Source organism: Phoca vitulina, unplaced genomic scaffold (assembly GCF_004348235.1).
Source record: "Phoca vitulina isolate PV1807 unplaced genomic scaffold, GSC_HSeal_1.0 scaffold22, whole genome shotgun sequence".
Classification (NCBI taxonomy): domain Eukaryota; kingdom Metazoa; phylum Chordata; class Mammalia; order Carnivora; family Phocidae; genus Phoca; species Phoca vitulina.
The window spans coordinates 8936441-8954432 of NW_022589725.1; the positions used below are offsets into that span (position 1 = coordinate 8936441).

General features: G+C 41.1%; 1 protein-coding gene across 2 annotated transcripts in view; it reads right to left on the bottom strand.

Moving 5' to 3' along the window:
- RPN2 (ribophorin II) overlaps nt 1-17992 on the bottom strand; it is a 59903-nt gene that overhangs the window by 25738 nt on the left and 16173 nt on the right. For both annotated transcript variants that reach the window (XM_032419308.1, XM_032419307.1), the window contains exons 3-9: nt 17572-17667; nt 16836-17011; nt 12196-12271; nt 11075-11209; nt 8523-8699; nt 6926-7044; nt 5022-5127 (exon numbers count right to left, since the gene is read on the bottom strand). In XM_032419308.1, the coding sequence (XP_032275199.1) occupies nt 5022-5127; nt 6926-7044; nt 8523-8699; nt 11075-11209; nt 12196-12271; nt 16836-17011; nt 17572-17667 (885 nt within the window). The remainder of the gene's footprint in view (nt 1-5021; nt 5128-6925; nt 7045-8522; nt 8700-11074; nt 11210-12195; nt 12272-16835; nt 17012-17571; nt 17668-17992) is intronic.

Consider the following 17992-nt stretch of genomic DNA (forward strand, 5'->3'; position numbering starts at 1 on the left):
AGAAAAAATAGACACCACTTCATATCCATCAAATTATCAAAAATTCTTAATACCACATACTGGTAAGAATATGAAGAGAAGAGCAATTTGGCAATACCTAATAAACCTGGAAGCTAAGTGCAACCTATGATCTCACAACTTCACTCTAGATAAACAAACAAAATGTACACAAGGAAACGTGCTAAGATGTTCACAGCTGCATTGTTTGTAATAGTGGAAATCTAAATGTCTACCAACAGGAAAATGAATTAATAAAAATCTGATTCATTCATAAAAGGAAGACAATTTCATGACAATTACCCATAGAATGCATATAGTTCTAGTTCTACAGACATAAATGGGACTGTCATAAAATTAATATTGAATGAGATCAAGCAAACTGCAAAAGGATGCATACAATATACAAATTTTAAGAAGATGCAAATCAATGCACTATATTGTTTAAAAATACGTATATGTGTAACAGAAATACAGAAATATCTTACCAAAAAAGGTGGGGGGGGGGTAGAACAAATACATCAAAATATTAGGGTATGAAGGAGTTGAATGGCTGGTGGGTAAATGAGGATTCATTAAATTATTTTCTGTTCTTTTCTGTATATTTGAAATAGTCCAGACTAAAAAAATAAAATAAAAATAAAGTTCTATGGGAGCACAGATGAAGGAGAAACATTTGAACTAGACCTTCCAGCATGAGTAGTTGAGTGTATGAGCAAAGGAGGGGAAGAGCCTTTCTTATGGAGGGAAGCAAGAGTTGAGATCCAAAGACATGTGCACAGCAAGCATATCTGAGAACCAGTATGCAGTCAAGAGCAGCTAGCACTGAGGGGATGGGGACGGACCCACACTGAAGCATGTGCACATGCCTTGTGGAGGACCTTCTACATCATTCTAAGGCGTGTAGACCTCACTTACAGGCAATACGAAACCAAAGAAATGTTTAACCCGGGGAACAATGTGATTTTATCATTCTAGCGGCACTTAGGGAAAATTAAATGGAAGGGGCAGAAATTGAAGACAATAGAGGGTGGGGAGCACTGACTCCCACCCAGTGCAGCTGAAAATCCATGTATAACTTTTGACTCCCCCAAACGTTAACTACTAATAGCTTACTGTTGACCAGAAGCCTTACTGATAACATAGTCGATAAACACTTATTTTGTACATTATACATATTGTGTACTATATTCTTACAATAAAGCTAGAGATAAGAAAATGTCATTAAGAAAACCATTAAGAGGGGCGTCTGGGGGCGCCTGGGTGGCTCAGTTGGTTAAGCGACTGCCTTCGGCTCAGGTCATGATCCTAGAGTCCCTGGATCGGGTCCCGCATCGGGCTCCCTGCTCGGCAGGGAGTCTGCTTCTCCCTCTGACCCTAACCCTTCTCATGTGCTCTCTCTCATTCTCTCTCTCTCAAATAAATAAATAAAATCTTCAAAGAAAAAAAAAAAACAGGGGCGTCTGGGTGGCTCAGCTGGTTAAGCATCTGCCTTTGGCTCAGGTCATGATTCCAGGGTCCTGGGATGGAGCCCTGCATTGGGTTCCCTGCTCAGCAGGGAGCCTGCTTCTCCCTCTCCCTCTGCTTGCGTGTGCTCTCTCTCTGTCAAATAAATAAATAAAATCTTAAAAAAAAAAAAAAAAGAAAACCGTAAGAAAGAGAAAATACATTTACAGTACTGTACTGTATTTGTCAAAAAATCCGCATGTAAGTGGACCTATGCAACCCTTGTTGTTCAAGGGCCAGCTGTAGTTAGAAACTCCCTTACCCATCTTGATAGAGAATATAGGGCTCTACCCAACTGGGAACACAGGGACTGAAGAACAAAGGGCTCATGCAAAAGCCATTCAAACGTGGAATCAACAGGACTTGGTGACTGACTGGAAGTCAGAAATGGAAAGAAAGAAGAGGTTAAGAACAACTGTGTCCTGGGATGCCTGAGTGGCTCACTCGGTTAAGCGTCTGCCTTCAGCTCAGGTCATGATCCCAGGGTCCTAGGATTGAGCCCCGCCATCAGGCACCCTGCTCACTGGGGAGCCTGCCTTTCTGTCTCCCTCTGCCCTAATCCCCCCACCCCCTGCTCATGCTCTAATAAATAAATAAAACCTTAAAAAAAAAAAAAAAAAGAACAACTGTGTCCTATGGGTATGGCACTTAAACTGGATATGTTGTTATTCAGACTGTGAAGATAGAAGGAAGAAAAGGTTTCAGGCAAAAAAAAATTTTTTTTTTTAAAGAGAAAGAAAGAAAGAAAGAAAAGTCTGCCTTTTAATGTGTTCGGCTACAAATAAGGACCCTTAATGAGACAAGCTAAAATTCAAAGGATCTAGATTTTAAAGGTTCAAGGTGCACACTACAATAGTTTCTATCCAAATTTTGTGTTAGTGAATGGACTAGGATCAGATGTCTCATGCCCAAAAAGGTCAGACATGAGGTAGAGAAAAGGCAGAGATGAGAGTTCCAGAAAATATCTTCCTTTCTGACAAACTTTAAATATAAGTGTTTAATCTACCTACGTTAAGTAATGCCCCACTTTTGAAAAGGTCAAACTTTCCAGCTGCCTTGTCCTTTCATTAAAAAAAAGTGAGTGTCATAGGAGCCAACTTGAGGAGCTTTCTAAAGGTCAAACCTGGGATAATGTGAGCAACAATATAAATGATGATAGGAAAGGATCATAACCTACAGAGTAAAATAAATTTCCATGAGCCCAAAGTGTTATAAATTGAGTAAGTAAATAAATGAAGACAGGGTCGGGAGAGGGATAGCTTTTTCTTAGAGTAGAATTCTATTATTCTAGTAGAATTCTAGTATCGCAAACAGTGTAAATTTCCTGGGTCTGATAATTATATAACAGTTACAAGACATTAACATTTGGGGAAGCTGGGTAAGGAGCATTCTTTATACTACTATACTTGGTTAAGTCGATTCCCACAAAGCATCAGATAAATGAGGTATAGTTTTCCATCCTTAAAACCTGAAAACTTGGGGCGCCTTGTGGCTCAGTTGGTTAAGCCTCTGCCTTCGGCTCAGGTCATGGTCTCAGGGTCCTGGGATTGAGCCCCATGTCGGGCTCTCTGCTCAGCTGGGAGTCTGCTTCTCCCTCTCCCTCTGTATGCTTGCTCTCTCTCTCTCTCAAAAATAAATAAATGAAAAATCTTTTTAAAAAAAGTTTAAAAACATTAAAAAAACTAAAAATTTCATTACTTTACATGGAAATTCTTCATACCATTTTTGCAACTTAAGATCAAAATTATTTCTAAATGAAAAAAACGAAACATTTTATTAAAAAAAGAAAAACGAGGGTGCCTGGGTGGCTCAGTTGGTTAAGCATCTGCCTTTGGCTCAGGTCATGATCCCAGGATCCTGGGATCGAGCCCCACATCGGGCTCCCTGCTCAGCGGGAAGCCTGCTTCTCCCTCTCCCTCTCCTCCTGCTTGTGTTCCCTCTCTCGCTGTGTCTCCCTCTGTAAATAAATAAAATCTTAAAAAAGAAAAGAAAAACAATGGGCACCTGGCTGACTCAGTCAGTGGAGCATGTGACTCGATCTCAGGGTCATGAGTTTGAGCCCCATGTTGGGCATAGTTTGAGCCCCATGATGGGCATAGGATTTTCTTAAAAAAATAAAGATTAAAATATATTTTTAAAAAAGAAAAAAAGTGAGTGGAAAATGACACCTGAAAAGTGAAGAAAAGAGTTCCAGAAAATATTTTCCTTTCTGACAAACTTTAAATATTAGTGTTTAACCTACCTATGTTAAGTAATGCTCCACTTTTGAAACAGCGTATCTTTATCTATTCAGGAAAGGCGCAGGACCACTCCAAGTCCCCCTCATCCAACAGAAGGCACAACAATTAACTAAGCAGATACAGCGAAGACACGGTGGCAAAAGCACTGAGAAATGACAGCTGAAGGGAAGGCCGGCTGGTGGGGCTGCACACAGCCCCGCAGCCACTATGCAGGCTGAAGACTCTGCAGGGCACGCTGACTAAACTGATCCTGGGCAGGGAATCCACCCAAGCACAGGCTGCATGACCTGAACAAGTTACTCTACCCGTTTGAGCCTCTTCTGTGCAATGATCTGTGCGTGTCTTAGGGTTGTTGTAAGACAAAAATAATGTAAGCAAAAGCACACACAACTAGGCTTCTTATGTCATAGGCCTTCAATAAAGAGTGCATACTGATGATCCTAATTCAGAATAAGAAGTGGTTAAACCATATCCATATCTTTTAACCAAACCATAAGTTTAAGAAAGTAGGAAAACATGTAATTCATCTTAAATAAACTTCTATGAAAAAGGTTAAAATGAAAGCCACGGTGACTGAAGGGGTATACTCCAATTAGCTGGGAAAACCACTAATGTGTAATACCTCACTCCTCAAGCATCAGATAAATGAGGCATAGTTTGCCATCCTTAAAACCACTTTGGATCTTCAACACAACTAGAGTTAGCTAAACATGAAACATGAAACACAATTCATTATGAAACTTACTAATTTTCGGGTCTCTTAGGTCCCCTCCCTCCTTGGGAGCTTTGTACTAGAACTTTGCTATCTCTCAATAAACTTTGCTTTGCTGCCCCCTACCCCCGACACACAAAAAAAGAAAAGAAACTTACTGATTTTCTTTTGTACTTTACCCAGAGAGCCTCACTACAGTATGTCACTGGATGCTTTTCGTCACCTACTTAGTATCAGGCACTTTTCTAAATCTATCAAGACCTACCACACAAAACATCATAATAAGAATACTTATGTCTCAGTGAAATTATAGGTGATTTTTATTTCTTCTACTTCCTAAATTTTATATGAGATACTAATACTAAATCATAATAGAAAATGAATAATTTATAAATAAAACTCACTATGATCAAGTTCTTGGCAAAGCGTAGTTTAAACCTACGCTTCTCTTAACATATTCACATTAACTTGGTTGTAAAATGAAGGCAATATACCAGACGATTAATGCTGTGTGCCTACTTGGTCATTTCCGAGGATTTAATGGGGATGACAAGAAAAGCACTTACCTCGACACTATTTGCAATATAACGGTTGTCACCTTCAACTTTGACAGAGAAGTCATAATAACCACTGGAAAATTTGACATTCATGAAGTTTAGTTCAAAAACATCCCTGTTAAGAATGACAGCAGGGTTAGCAAGAACTTACATAGCAAAGTCATGAATGTAACAAATGGGCTGCGCGTGACCCTCCTTGAGACAAGCCAGGGCTACACCACATCTTCACCTTTCAACTTCCCACCCAGCTGGACAACCTCCTGCTCAATCACAGATTATGGTGTGGGCAAAACTTCAGAGAGATCTAAAATGACCTCCTCTTTCATGTCTCTAAAGTCTTCTTTCCTTTGTTTTCTCCTCTCAGCTCCTAAAATCCCACCCCCCTCGGGTAGACTTCCACAATTAAATGCAAAACAGTCTACAGTATGATCCCTATTATGTTTTTTAAAAAAAGAGAGAGACAAAAAAATAAATAAATAAATAAAAAATAAATAAATAAAAAAAGAGAGTAGAAATGTTCAAAAAGGTTGGTATAGAGCAGCATAATTGCAAGCAATTTTTTGTATTATTTCTACTTTCCTGTGTTTTGTGAATTTCCTAAAAATGACATATCTTACTTTTATGAAAATATCAATAACTTATTTTAAAGGGGGGAAAGAGTAGAAAATTAACTCTAACTATATAGCAAAATCCCAAATGTCTTTTACCATTCCACTCAGCATTCCTAAAAATGATTTTGCTTTTTAATTTGACATATTGCCTGTGTATCTTTATCGTTGTCTAAGAAATGCATATTCTTGGTGCACCTGGCTGGCTCAGCCAGTAGAACAGGCAACACTTTTTTTTTTTTTTTAGCATGCGACTCTTGATCTCATGGTCTAGAGTTCCAGCCCCATGTTGCACCTAGAGCTTACTTAAAAAAAAAAAAAAAAAAAAGCATATTCTCTCTAAAATTCAGAGTTCCCAGTCTCATTAGCTTACCAATTTAACACTTACCAAAGTCTCATATAAAAATTCATCCTTAATTCTTTTAAAATGTCCATAACAATATATAACCATTAAAAATAAGACTGAAGGGGCATCTGGGTGGCTCAGTCGGTTAAGTGTCTGCCTTTTTCTCAGGTCATGATCCTGGCATCCTGGGATCAAGCCCCACGTTGGGCTCCCTCTTTGCCACCAGCCACCCACCACCCCGCCCCGTCCCCGCCCGTTCTGTTCTCTCTCAAATAAAAAAATAAAAAACTTAAAAAAAAAAAAAAAAAAAAGACTGAAGAAGATTTAATCCTATGGGGGAAATATGACACATTGTTATAGACAAAGCATAATCCTAATGCAATTAAAAATATATTTATTTGCATAGAACAAGGGCTGACAAAAAAGGACAACAAAATGTGGACAGGAGTTATCTCCAGGTGGTAGAATTATGGGTGATCTGTATTTTTTGTGTTTTTCTGTATTTCTTCTACAATAAACATGTATTACTCATACATCAGAAAAAAACAGTATTAAATTTAAAACTGGCTACTTACATCACAATGACAGAGACAACTAGAAATAGATAGGGAAGGAAAGAGTAAAACTAAAACAAAATTCTTCTAGCTTAATTTTTTTTAAGTTTATTTATTGATTTTTCTTAGTAATCTCTACACCCAACATGGGCCTGAACTCACAACCCCGAAATTAAGATTCCCATGCTCTACCAACTAAGTCAGCCAGATGCCCCTCTCTTAGCTTTAAAAATCCTTTTCTTATATAACTATAGAATTTTGATATTAGTAAGTCAAATCTACCTAACCAAAGTTTAGGTAAATTTGGTTTGGGGGTATTTCATAATATCCATATTAATTAGGGTTATATTGGCTACAGGCAAAACAAGTCTATTGATACCCTTCAAAAATAAGCTCAAGACTTACCCTACAGGGGTAAAAGATGTCTTCTGGAGGACAATGGCTCTGGAAGCAACAGATTTAGCATGTTCTAGTTTAACAGTGGCCTGAGTCAGAGGCTGAGACAGAACATTGGTGACCTGCAACTAGAAATAAATTTTAAAATAATCTGTAGCAACAAAGGCCAAAGGAGTATAAAATTTTGTTTCTGGGGTGCTTTATCCACAGGGAGCCAGCTCTGCAGGGGAAGAAACACCTTATTTCAAGACACCTTCACTGACTTTGGTCTACGTTCTATCAGAAATCAGACACAGAATACAAGGAAATTGGTAATGGGATAGATTATAGAATGTTAGAGGTAGGGAGGATCTTAAAGATGATCTTGTCCAACACTCTCATTCTTCAGACAAGGATAGGCACTTTACACACATGCTCCTTTATCAATCATCTGAGATAGATGAAGAAACTGAGGCTACGTGGCCAGTTTAGTTGGTCTAGGACTCAAACCCCAGCCTATCTAGCTACAAAGCCAATATTTCTCCTTTGCTCTCTTAGCTGCCCCCTCCTGACTCATGGTGAACTATGTTAATCAGGTGATTTCTCACCCCAGCCTTTGCTGAGGGGGTGTGAGTGTAATCAGGGAGAGGAGAGGCAATTTTGAAGGACAGGACGCACTTCTTCAAGAGAATATGTGAAAAGGCCACTAAAGTAGAACCGATGGAACTCTCCTGTGTGGAACCCCAATGTTTAGACATAAATAAAATGCTAATTTCTTATGAAGATGTTAGCTTATCACTGATTTCCAAACAACAGCAACAAATGCCTCATTTGAGATGAAAACTCCAAGCGTATTCAAGATCTGTGCATTTTCTCTGTTCAGAGAGTCGCCATAAAAAAGCAGTCTCTGCGGGGTGCCTGGGTGGCTCAGTCGTTAAACGGCTGCCTTCGGCTCAGGTCATGATCCCAGGGTCCTGGGATTGAGCCCCCGCATCGGGTTCTCTGCTCCACGGGAAGCCTGCTTCTCCCTCTCCCACTCCCTCTGCTTGTGTTCCCTCTCTCGCTGTGTCTCTGTCAAATAAATAAATAAAATCTTTAAAAAAAATAAATTAAAAAAAAAAAAGCAGTCTCTGCTTCCTGCTGAGCGAGAGGGAGGGACGAGCTATGAAGAGGTAGAAAGACAGACTGCCAACAGCAGGAGAAAGAGACCTGGTGTTAAAAACTGTAAGCACCAGAATTACTGGGGAATTTAAAAAGCGGTCTTTAAATACCATATTTAGAAAGTTCTGGTACTGGAAAATGCCTTTTAGAAGCAAGACTTCTCTATACGTTTAGTGTTACGACGCCGGAAATACAATTCTCTTGCAATTAATTTCTCGAAAGACTGATGATAAAAAATCTTCCAGAAAAAAAAAACCTTTTCTGGATTGATCTGAAGGGTTCTGTGACTAGTTCACCCAGGGGCCATATCCCCAATTCCAAGCTAAGGGAAATGAGCCTTGCTCTATATTTAATGGGTATGTCCTCGGGGGGGTTACAATCAGGTTTCCACCAGTCCTTAGATTTCTGAGAGCCTTCCACTGGAAACAGCGATCAGGGCCACACAGTGTGGACATGGAAGTCATACCCGAAGGCTAGCCTGTTCGTGAGTGTCGGAAGGAGAGCCCTCGGGCACAACCACAACTGGCACGTGATAGCGATTCTGAGAGAGCGCAGCGGCCGCAGAGGCCACGCTGAAGGCTTCTGAGAGTGACTCAAAGTTCTTCTTGCTGAAGATGGCATTCATGAGTTGGATGACCTGATCCTGAAAGAAAAGGGAAATGCAGCTTGAGATCCTCCTCTGGCAGGAAGGCGGGAGAGCGACCCCTCGCTCCCCACTGGCTCAAGTCATTCCTTATCTGTTTCTAGGTGTTTGCATGGAGGATCTTTCCGCCATTAATCCAAATTGGTAGAGGGGGGTGGAAAGCAAATATTCTGCATTTAAGATTAAAACCTGGATTTGGTTGTTTTCTCCATCCTCTGGTTCAAACTGAAATTCACGCATTTATCTGTCAACTGTTTACTGAATGCTTCCTGTACAAATACAAGGTACCTTTGGAGAACTACAGAGATATGAAAGAATATTCCAAAAAATACATAACAGTAAATTATGTTCCAGATTACTATATGTGTCACATACCATGACAGGTGCTTTACATGCATGAACTCAAATCTTGACAAAAACCCTGAAAAGATTGATATTACCAATGTTTTCCAAAGGAGGAAACTGAGGTTAAAAGGTTAACTCCTACAAGTTACAACAGGAAAAGAAAAAAAAAAAAAAAGCAAGATCAAAATTCACATGTAAATCTATTTGTCTCCTTCCAGAATAAAATATGTTCTTTCCTAATTCCTCTCACCCTCCCACCTAAGCTAACTTCCCTCCCAACCCCCCTCTGAGCAGTACACTGGAGTTAAGTTTGAATTCACAAGATGAAACCTTATAGCCAAAATGTACATTAGAAAGAAACTAAAATAACTTTCCATTAAGAACTAATGGACTGTTTAGAGAAGAAAACTAAAGGCAGTTTTTTTTTTTTTTAAATGGAACCTAAAAGGCATTATTAAAATTCTGGAGGTTGTTTGCTTAAGAGGAAACATTTTCCACTTCAATCAGTTTTGTTTTTTAAAACCTCCAATCTAACAAAAGAGCTCCCTTGTTCCTGACAGTGTTATTCACAGTCGACATGAAATAATTTTCTTTAATTGTACCAATTACATTTTTCCATCACTAGGCTGTTGACATGTTAAAATGGGTGACTGTTCACCAGAATGGTTATGTCAAAAGCAGTGACAGCAAAATTACTCCAGCCAAATACCTGGTTAGTAGAAGCTTGGGAATAAAGCAAGAAAAAGTTTAAGTTGTGTATGTAGAATATCACCAATTCATCTACTGTGCCGTGTACAGGAGAGTTCCTAAATGATTTGTACTGTAAGACCCACATTCCTGCACTTCACCCATCATAGAAATTAAGAGAATATGGTATCTCCAGATCTTCTACACTTAGGATGAACCAAAGACAACAGAAGAATGCTAATACATGAATAAATTACTAGGTCATATCCTCCAGAGAAAATATAAAATCAATTCAAATTACCCAAGACAGATCATTAATTACTATTTACTTGAAGAAACTCAGCACAGAACTCAAAATGCATAAAAGAAATCAAAGTTCTAACTTGGAACCCAAATCTCTCCTCCTAAAATTAAAACAACAGCAGCTTGTATTTTAAATCCTTTAGCTCAAGGGTTGGTAACCTTCTCACGCACAAGGGGTACAAAGAGGGTCCAACTCAAAGAGACTTCCCACACACATTTCAACCAAAGGTTCTTTCAGGTTAACAAGCTCCTCTTGAGGGGGAAAAAAAAAAAACACAAAGAGAAAAGAAAAAAGAATTAACTCTTGATAGATGTCTGGTAGACACACACGCCTCTCAGAGAACCATGTCAGTCAGCAAAGATTCATTCAGATTTAGCCATTGCCAAGGATGAGGTGGAAGGGAGGAGAACAGGGTACTTCTCAAGAGGAGGAGGGTTTGCCTGAGCCACCGACGTGGAAATCCCTCAAGAGACAAGCGGTAAGGAGTACCAGGAAGAAAAGAGGTGACACTACTGTAATACCTGTGCCCTTCTTGTCACCACGTCACGACGTACTCTCCCCCATTTAAAGCAAATGTCACAAGGCTGGAGGTCTACCACACAACACGCAGGAAGGAGAGAGCCTGCAGCGTGGGGAGACCTGGTTTAGGGACATCGCTACCACCTATTATCTGTGTGTCCCCCCACACATGTCACGCTGCCACTCTACAGAGGGACCAAGTCTGACTGAGCATATTACTCAGATTTCCTATGGCGATCAAATGAGCCACACAAAAGAATGCTTTATAAACTGTAAAGTGTTCTAAGACAAAAATGATAAAACACTAAAATAATGCAAATGTGACACTTTGTTTACCTGTCCATTCCACAACCAGTTTCTTGAGGATAGGCATTACATCTGTTTCTCGTTTTCAATGCCTAACCCAAGACACTACGTGACTACACCCCAAGCCTAACTCAATACCCCCTTTGAAAAAAGCTATTCTTAGCAGATAAAGTCAACAACCCCTTTGGGTTACGGCCTGAGAATGGTTAGGTACCTCCTTAATGGATGGCTCAGTCCCCACGTGGTCCATGAGCTTGTAGGTGGCAGCCACAAATAAGGCTGTCGTTTCCAGTCCTTCTTCAAACTGGAGATACACACCTCCCAGTTCATCGAGGCGAGCAACAAGATCCTGTCACAACAAAATGGAAGCATGTTGGAAGTCAAGTGATAACAGAATGAGATACGCAAACCACTGTCACCCCAGGCAGTTTTGAGAAATCTCACTCTAAATCTGGAGAACCCCTCAGTCATTTAGTACTTTGTCAAATAAGATGCTGAGGCAGAAATAAAGTATATCCCACAGGCATCCGAAGAGAACAGTGTCTTCCGCAGCCCTGGGAGCACTCCTTCCCTGACCCCTGGTACTCAAGCCCAAGCACTGGAGTCAGGGCACTGAAGACACCAGGCTGCAGGGCACCCAGGAAGCATCGGGACACAGATGGATTCCACGGCCATCCATCTGGATACAACCTACAGAGCAGAGCATTTCTCTTTCTCGTTCAATGCTCTAAAGGATGGAGAGACACATGCACCTCTCCTGGGCAACACGATAAGGCAGTGAACATGCCTGTGGGGCACCCAGTGAGGACACTGGGTGGACTGCCTGACATCACAGACTATGTAGTCCATGAGAGCAGTCTCTGAGCAGCAGGAGGTCCCAGGCAAAGGAAAGGATCAAGTCATAATAGAAACACAGTGACCACTTGCTGAGCACTTATTATATACCAGGTACTTTAAAACCTCACTTGTTCCTACAACACCATTTAAGGAATTGAGGCTCAGACATTAAATAATTTGTCTGAGATTACAAAGAAATAAGTAGCAGAAAAAAATACCTGAATTTCAGGTTTGTTAGGCTCTAAAATCTGTGGACTATGAACCTATACCTACAAAAGGCTAGAAAAGTAATTTGTCGCCTAAGTGACAGTGTAACTATCCTACCCTAACGAATATCCCCCAGGACATATTGCTCTGATACAAAGAACGTAAGTGTGCTATGGATATGAAAAGAAATGTAACTGGCCAGAATAAGCCATGCATGTCTATCTGCAAGACTCTTCTAAAGGGTTTCAAAGACAGGAGCTGGGAAATTAATTTGGCGAAATAAATTCACACCTCAATCTCCTCCACGATGCTCCTCAAGTCAGCCTGCTGGGACAGGTGGGATGCCGTCTGCAGAGCCTGGACCGTTCTGGAAGATAAAGGGTAGAACCCCAGTGAATGTCAAGTCTCATCTCCTTTCATCTGCTCACTCCTTCCTATATGGGGACGCTTTCAGGAATATCCCTCTCCTGTTCTTTAGAAGTATAAGACAGCCTCAGCCATTAAGGAGCTTAATTACAATCCAGTTGGGAAAGGACGTTACAAAGATCCTAACAGCAGGAGAAGGCAATCCAGGCAACGTGACCTTAAGTAAGTACTGTGGGCACAGAGAAGAGACGGAGCACAACTTCACCCTCCTCTAGAAATGTTTTGTTCTTAGTGGCATCACATACAGAACACTGAGTAAGACTCACTTAGGTTTAGAAGAGAAAAGCTCTTCGGGAGAACAGAATTCGATTCAGCCCAGGTATTTGGCATCCCCGTGTTGCACAACACACCATGCTAGGCAGAACTTAGCTGCCTATGAACTTTCTACTAGAGTGAGAAACTCTAGGACCAAAGAAATATTACAGAATCTACATTTGCAGACTGTTGGGTAGAATTTGGAGCAACTTTTCTGAAACCAGATCTGTGTGCTATGAACAGGAAGCCTTCAGTAAACACGTGCTGACTGTTCGATACTTGTGCGATCCTCACGCTGCTGCGGGACCTGAAAGTCACTCACCCTTCAGACAGCAAATAAGATAAAAGAAATTAATTTATTCTCCTTTTCTTTCCCTACCATTTATTTCTAATTATAAAAGCACATATTTGTCAAAAATTCAAGCAATACATTTTTTTTTTAAAGATTTTATTTATTTGACAGAGAGAGACACAGCGAGAGAGGGAACACAAGCAGGGGGGTAGTGGGAGAGGGAGAAGCAGGCTTCCTGCTGAGCAGGGAGCCCGACGCGGGGCTCGATCCCAGGACCCTGGGATCATGACTGAGCCACCCAGGCACCCCTAAGCAATACATTATTAAAGAGGAAAGTTAAAATTCCCTTAACACCTACCCCTAAAAGATAATTGTTTTCCAGCTTCCTAACTTAATAGCATAATGTATATGTCTTTCTGTATGAGTACATGTAAACGTACTTCACGCTTATGGACCATGACATAGTACTGTACTGCTTGGATGTACCACAATTTACTCACTGACTCTCCAGTTGATATACCTTTACGTTGTACTAGGTCATACAGTTCTGTTAACAGGCCTCATTCATAGCTCTATTTTTTTTTTTTTAAAGATTTTATCCATTTATTTGACAGAGAGAGAGCACAAGTAGGCAGAGTGACAGGCAGATGCAGAGGGAGAAACAGGCTCTCCGCTGAGCAGGGAGCCGGATATGGGGCTGGATCCCAAGACCCCAGGATCACGACCTGAGCCGAAAGCAGCCGCCCAACGGACTGAGCCACCCAGGTGGCCCTCATAGCTCTATTTTTAAATTGAAATTTACATAAGAAAATTAACAATTTGAAAAATGAACAATTCAGTGGTATGTAGTATGTATCTCACCACCTCTATGTAGTTCCAAAATGTTCCCATCAGTCCAAAAGAAAACCCTGTGGCCATTGAGCAACTTCTTCCCAGCTTAATGGGCACAGTCCCTGGCATCCCCAATCTGCATCTGTGTCTATGGATTTATCTACTCGGGATATCTCCTATAAACGGGATCATACACCATGTAACTTGTGTCTGGCTCCTTCCATTTTGCATCACGTTTTCTAGGCTCACTTAGGTCGTGGTGTGTGTCAGTACCCCATTCTTTTTATGGCTTGTTCATGGAGTTGCATCCACTGATGAATGTATTTCTGTAAGATAAACTTTGAGGGTAGAATGTGGTAGGTATGCACACATAAGATTTTTTTTTATTAGATTCTATTCTCTTAGTGCAGATAACTTGGAAAATAGAAATGGTGCTTTTTCTGGGTGGAATGGAGAAAGCAGAGGACCCCTGGTGGTTAAGCAACTGCTGCTCAACCCCAGAATGGTCCCCTATTTCCCAAGAGGTGACGGGGCCTTTGTGTAAAACCACCACTTGTCCATCAAGTCAACATGCTTGGGGAGTGGACAGAGAATCTGTCTGCTTCCGTTGAGATCATAACCATTTAGATTCCCTCTGTGGAAAACTAATCCCGTTAAGAGGACAAGCTAGAAAACAGAGCAGTTACAGTTCATGGGCAGGGAAGCCCCAAGCATTCAAAGACTCCTAGGGGATGCTTGTTGTTAAAATGCACTAGAGAAAATGAAACCTGAACTTCCAAACAAGATAAAAATCCCACATCTGCCCGTGATAAACGCTGAGCCCAGAAAAGGCTGCTAAGATAGCCGAGAAAGAACTTTTCAATTAAGATATCATTTTTCTCTTTAGAACGAGTGAATGTCATTCTGGTAACAACTTCAGAAGTTTTTAAGAATGAAATTAATCCACTTAGCTTTTGAAAAGTTTTGTCACTGGCTTTAATTACTTACTCTCCAGTTGGCAATTTCTTTCCCTCTGGAGTACTTTATTCAAACACTAAGAAAGCCGATCTTGTCTTGCTAACATACAGCAGACGCTTTAAAGAAATTGGGTTATGAGGGACCACAATGGCATCTTTTCAGATGGTTCATTCAAACCTAGAAATTTTTTTCTCCATTCTAGACAAGTTTATGAACATTCATATCCTAGAATAAATCCACTTAAATGTAGAAGGCCCATTTAGAAGTCCTAATTTATATCAGATTTCCTTAAACAGGGCAAGGACAAGTTGGTAGTAATGTTATACAAGGCATCCTGCTAGTTTGACCTTCACAATAATCCTATGAGACAAATATCACTGTACCCGTTTTACACATGAATACACTGAGGTATAGAGGGATTACATAGCCTGCTCGTGGTCGCAGACGTATTAAGTAGAAGGGTCTGGATTTGAACACAGTTCTTTCCGATCCCAAGCATGTGCTCTTTCTACTGGCAAGTTTTCTTCAAGAGAATAGAAACATCAAAGTATAGTTTCAGCCTTTATTTACTCTTTGTGGGGCACCTACCATGCATCACACTGTGTGAGCACCACAAATAAAGAGGCTTACAATCTAATATAGAAACGACTATAGTACAACCAAGGAAGTAACCAGCTTCCTAAGAAAGGGACCTAGGAAGGAAGTGCTCTAGAGGAGGAGGAGCTTTTGTTGCATGCCCACTAAGACCCAGACACTGCGTTAGATTCTTCTCATGCATTATCTCATTTAATCCTGACATTTGTTCTGTGATGTAAGGATTATTGGTCTCCTTTTATAGATGAGGCTCGGGGAGGTTAGTGACTAACCCAAAGTCACACAGCAAGGAAGGAATAAGGCTGGTGTTCAAACCCAAGTCTAACTCCAAAATGGATACGGATATACTTCCTTTGCACTTTTTCCTGTTCTGGGATTTTGAGGAAGGAGACTTTTTTTTTTTTTTTTGCTTGGAGGGAAATGGAAAGATTCTGTTGTAGAAGGTGGCATCAGATTGAGGCACTGACAATGGAGACTAGGGATCTCACTGGGGATCCTTGGAGATCCCCCCCAAGAGATTATGAGAGGAGATCAAAATAACGTGATCTAAAACCGAAGGACAGCAGTACTTGACTAGGCAAAGTGTATATAAAACATCAGCCCCAGGAAAGATAGCCCCAAAGTCACCGATGACTGACCATGTGACAATGAGCAGGGTGTAAGTGACAGAGAGAATGCAACTGACTATGAGCCCTGCCCTTAACAAAGCTTCCAGTTTAGAAACATTTTGATCTTACTTAGCCAAAACAAAACAACACCCCCACCCCCCCCAAAAAAACTCTAGGAAACTGAACTATTCTGCAACAGGGAATTGGTGTCACCAACCTATTGCTAAACAATTAACAGGAGGCCAGGCGCTCTACCCTCTTTCAGGGGTTGCAACTGAATGGGGGGACACAAACAAAACAAAAAATATATATACCATTTTAAATGAGGAGTTTCAGTGTTACAGAAAAAAAAACTACATATACTATCACTTTAAAGTTTAGTCAACGTCCTCAAGTCAATTACAACATTTAAATTTATAACAAAGAGGAAAATTGCTCAGAGTTCCTTTCCTGTAAGGTGCTTCTCCTTCCCCTAAGCCTTTTGCAGAGTAGTACAGTCTGATTGCTAGAATGCTCTCCCCTCTGAGCATGCACTTCTCCCACCAGATGCTGTCTCTCACAACTTCAAGGGATCCCGTAAGCCCTCCTCCAGGGCAGAGCCCCCACTGCCAACAGCTCACTGGGCCCTGGCCAATGCTCAACAAAAGATGCACGCGGCTTGCTGGCCTCACTTTCCCTCGGTTATCTCCTAACCCTTGCTGCAGCCTCTCACCTCAAAAGCAATTCTGTCTTTATGGGGCAGTGTGTTTATGTTCGGACTCAGTGTCGTGAGGACCACGGTGTCCAAGTGAGCCCATCAGGACAGGGACCTTGCCTGCCTCGGTTCAATACTGCGTCTGCAGCGCCTGGAAGAGCACACAGCACATAGCAGGTGCCCAGAAAAGATTCGCTGAACCAGTGGATGAACCCTCTTCAGGACAGTCTCTGCCACCGAAGAAGCCGGAGAAGCGCTCGACACGATGACTTACGCTAACACAGTCTCCTCCTTGCTGAGGCGAGCGGTAAGGGCACCGAGTGCTTCTTGGGAAGCCAAGGGAAGGCCAAAGCCACTGAGGGCAGCCACGGCGTGGTAGATCTGGGTTACGGATGAGTCTTCGCTGACAGCTGCCAGGAGCAGATCTTTGGTCTCATTTGTAACAGAGATCTAAGAAAGGATTGGCAGACACAGAGTTTCAGAACAGGTGCTGGCAGTGGGTGACCAACAACATGCAGAGTAACCGCCAAAGTCACACCACCCAGCGGCACACCATCGTTGCCCCTCAGCTCCTCAGACACCAGAATTCAGTGTCTGTAAGAATGCAGCACAACGCTTTTGAAAAGATTCTGGCAAGTCATGTGTCTGCTTCTATGGCTCCCCTATGTTCAATAAAATGGATTTCCAGAAATCTGGTATGAGGGGCATTCTTCCTTTACTTTGAACATTTTTAAAACGTTAAAGGGAGATGGAAAGAAAAATCAAGGCTTCCCAGAAGAGAGGCAACTATAGGAAAAAGTTATTTAAAAGCCACAAAAAGTGAAAACTCGGGGGCTAAAAATAAACTCCATTTTCTTAAGAAAAACAAAATCATAAGAATGGAATTTCCACCCACACTAATGGATTCTCATTGTTAAAAAAAAAAAATTAATCTGACACAACCCTCCCTCTTTAAAAAAAAAAACACTTTATAGTTCAAAAGTAAATATAAATGTAGAAGTTAGACTCACCTCGCACCCTGAGAGGGCCTGGCTGGACTGGGCTGCATAGAAAAGGGAGTCCACATTGGCCGGATCAAGGTTTGACTTAATGAAGGTGCACGCTTTCTAAATAGGGGTGGAAAGTCAGTGATAAGTGGTGATATACACAGAGACTGGGAAAGTGTACATGCTTTTTGATGACAAAATTCTAAGCAATCTATGATGGCTTAAAGTATGAGCTATACAAGATTTCACGTTTTAAGCAGGTATTTTCCTTAGGACACTGTGTTACACAAAATTGCTGAGTTCATGCCAAGAGCAACAAACCTCAAGTACTTTAGTCCTTCTGAACCTTAGAAAAAAAGGAAAGAAACCGCTTCCACTGACCACCTGCTCTGGCCATAACCTGTGCTGTTTATGATGCTCTTCCTCTTAATGAACACATAAGGAC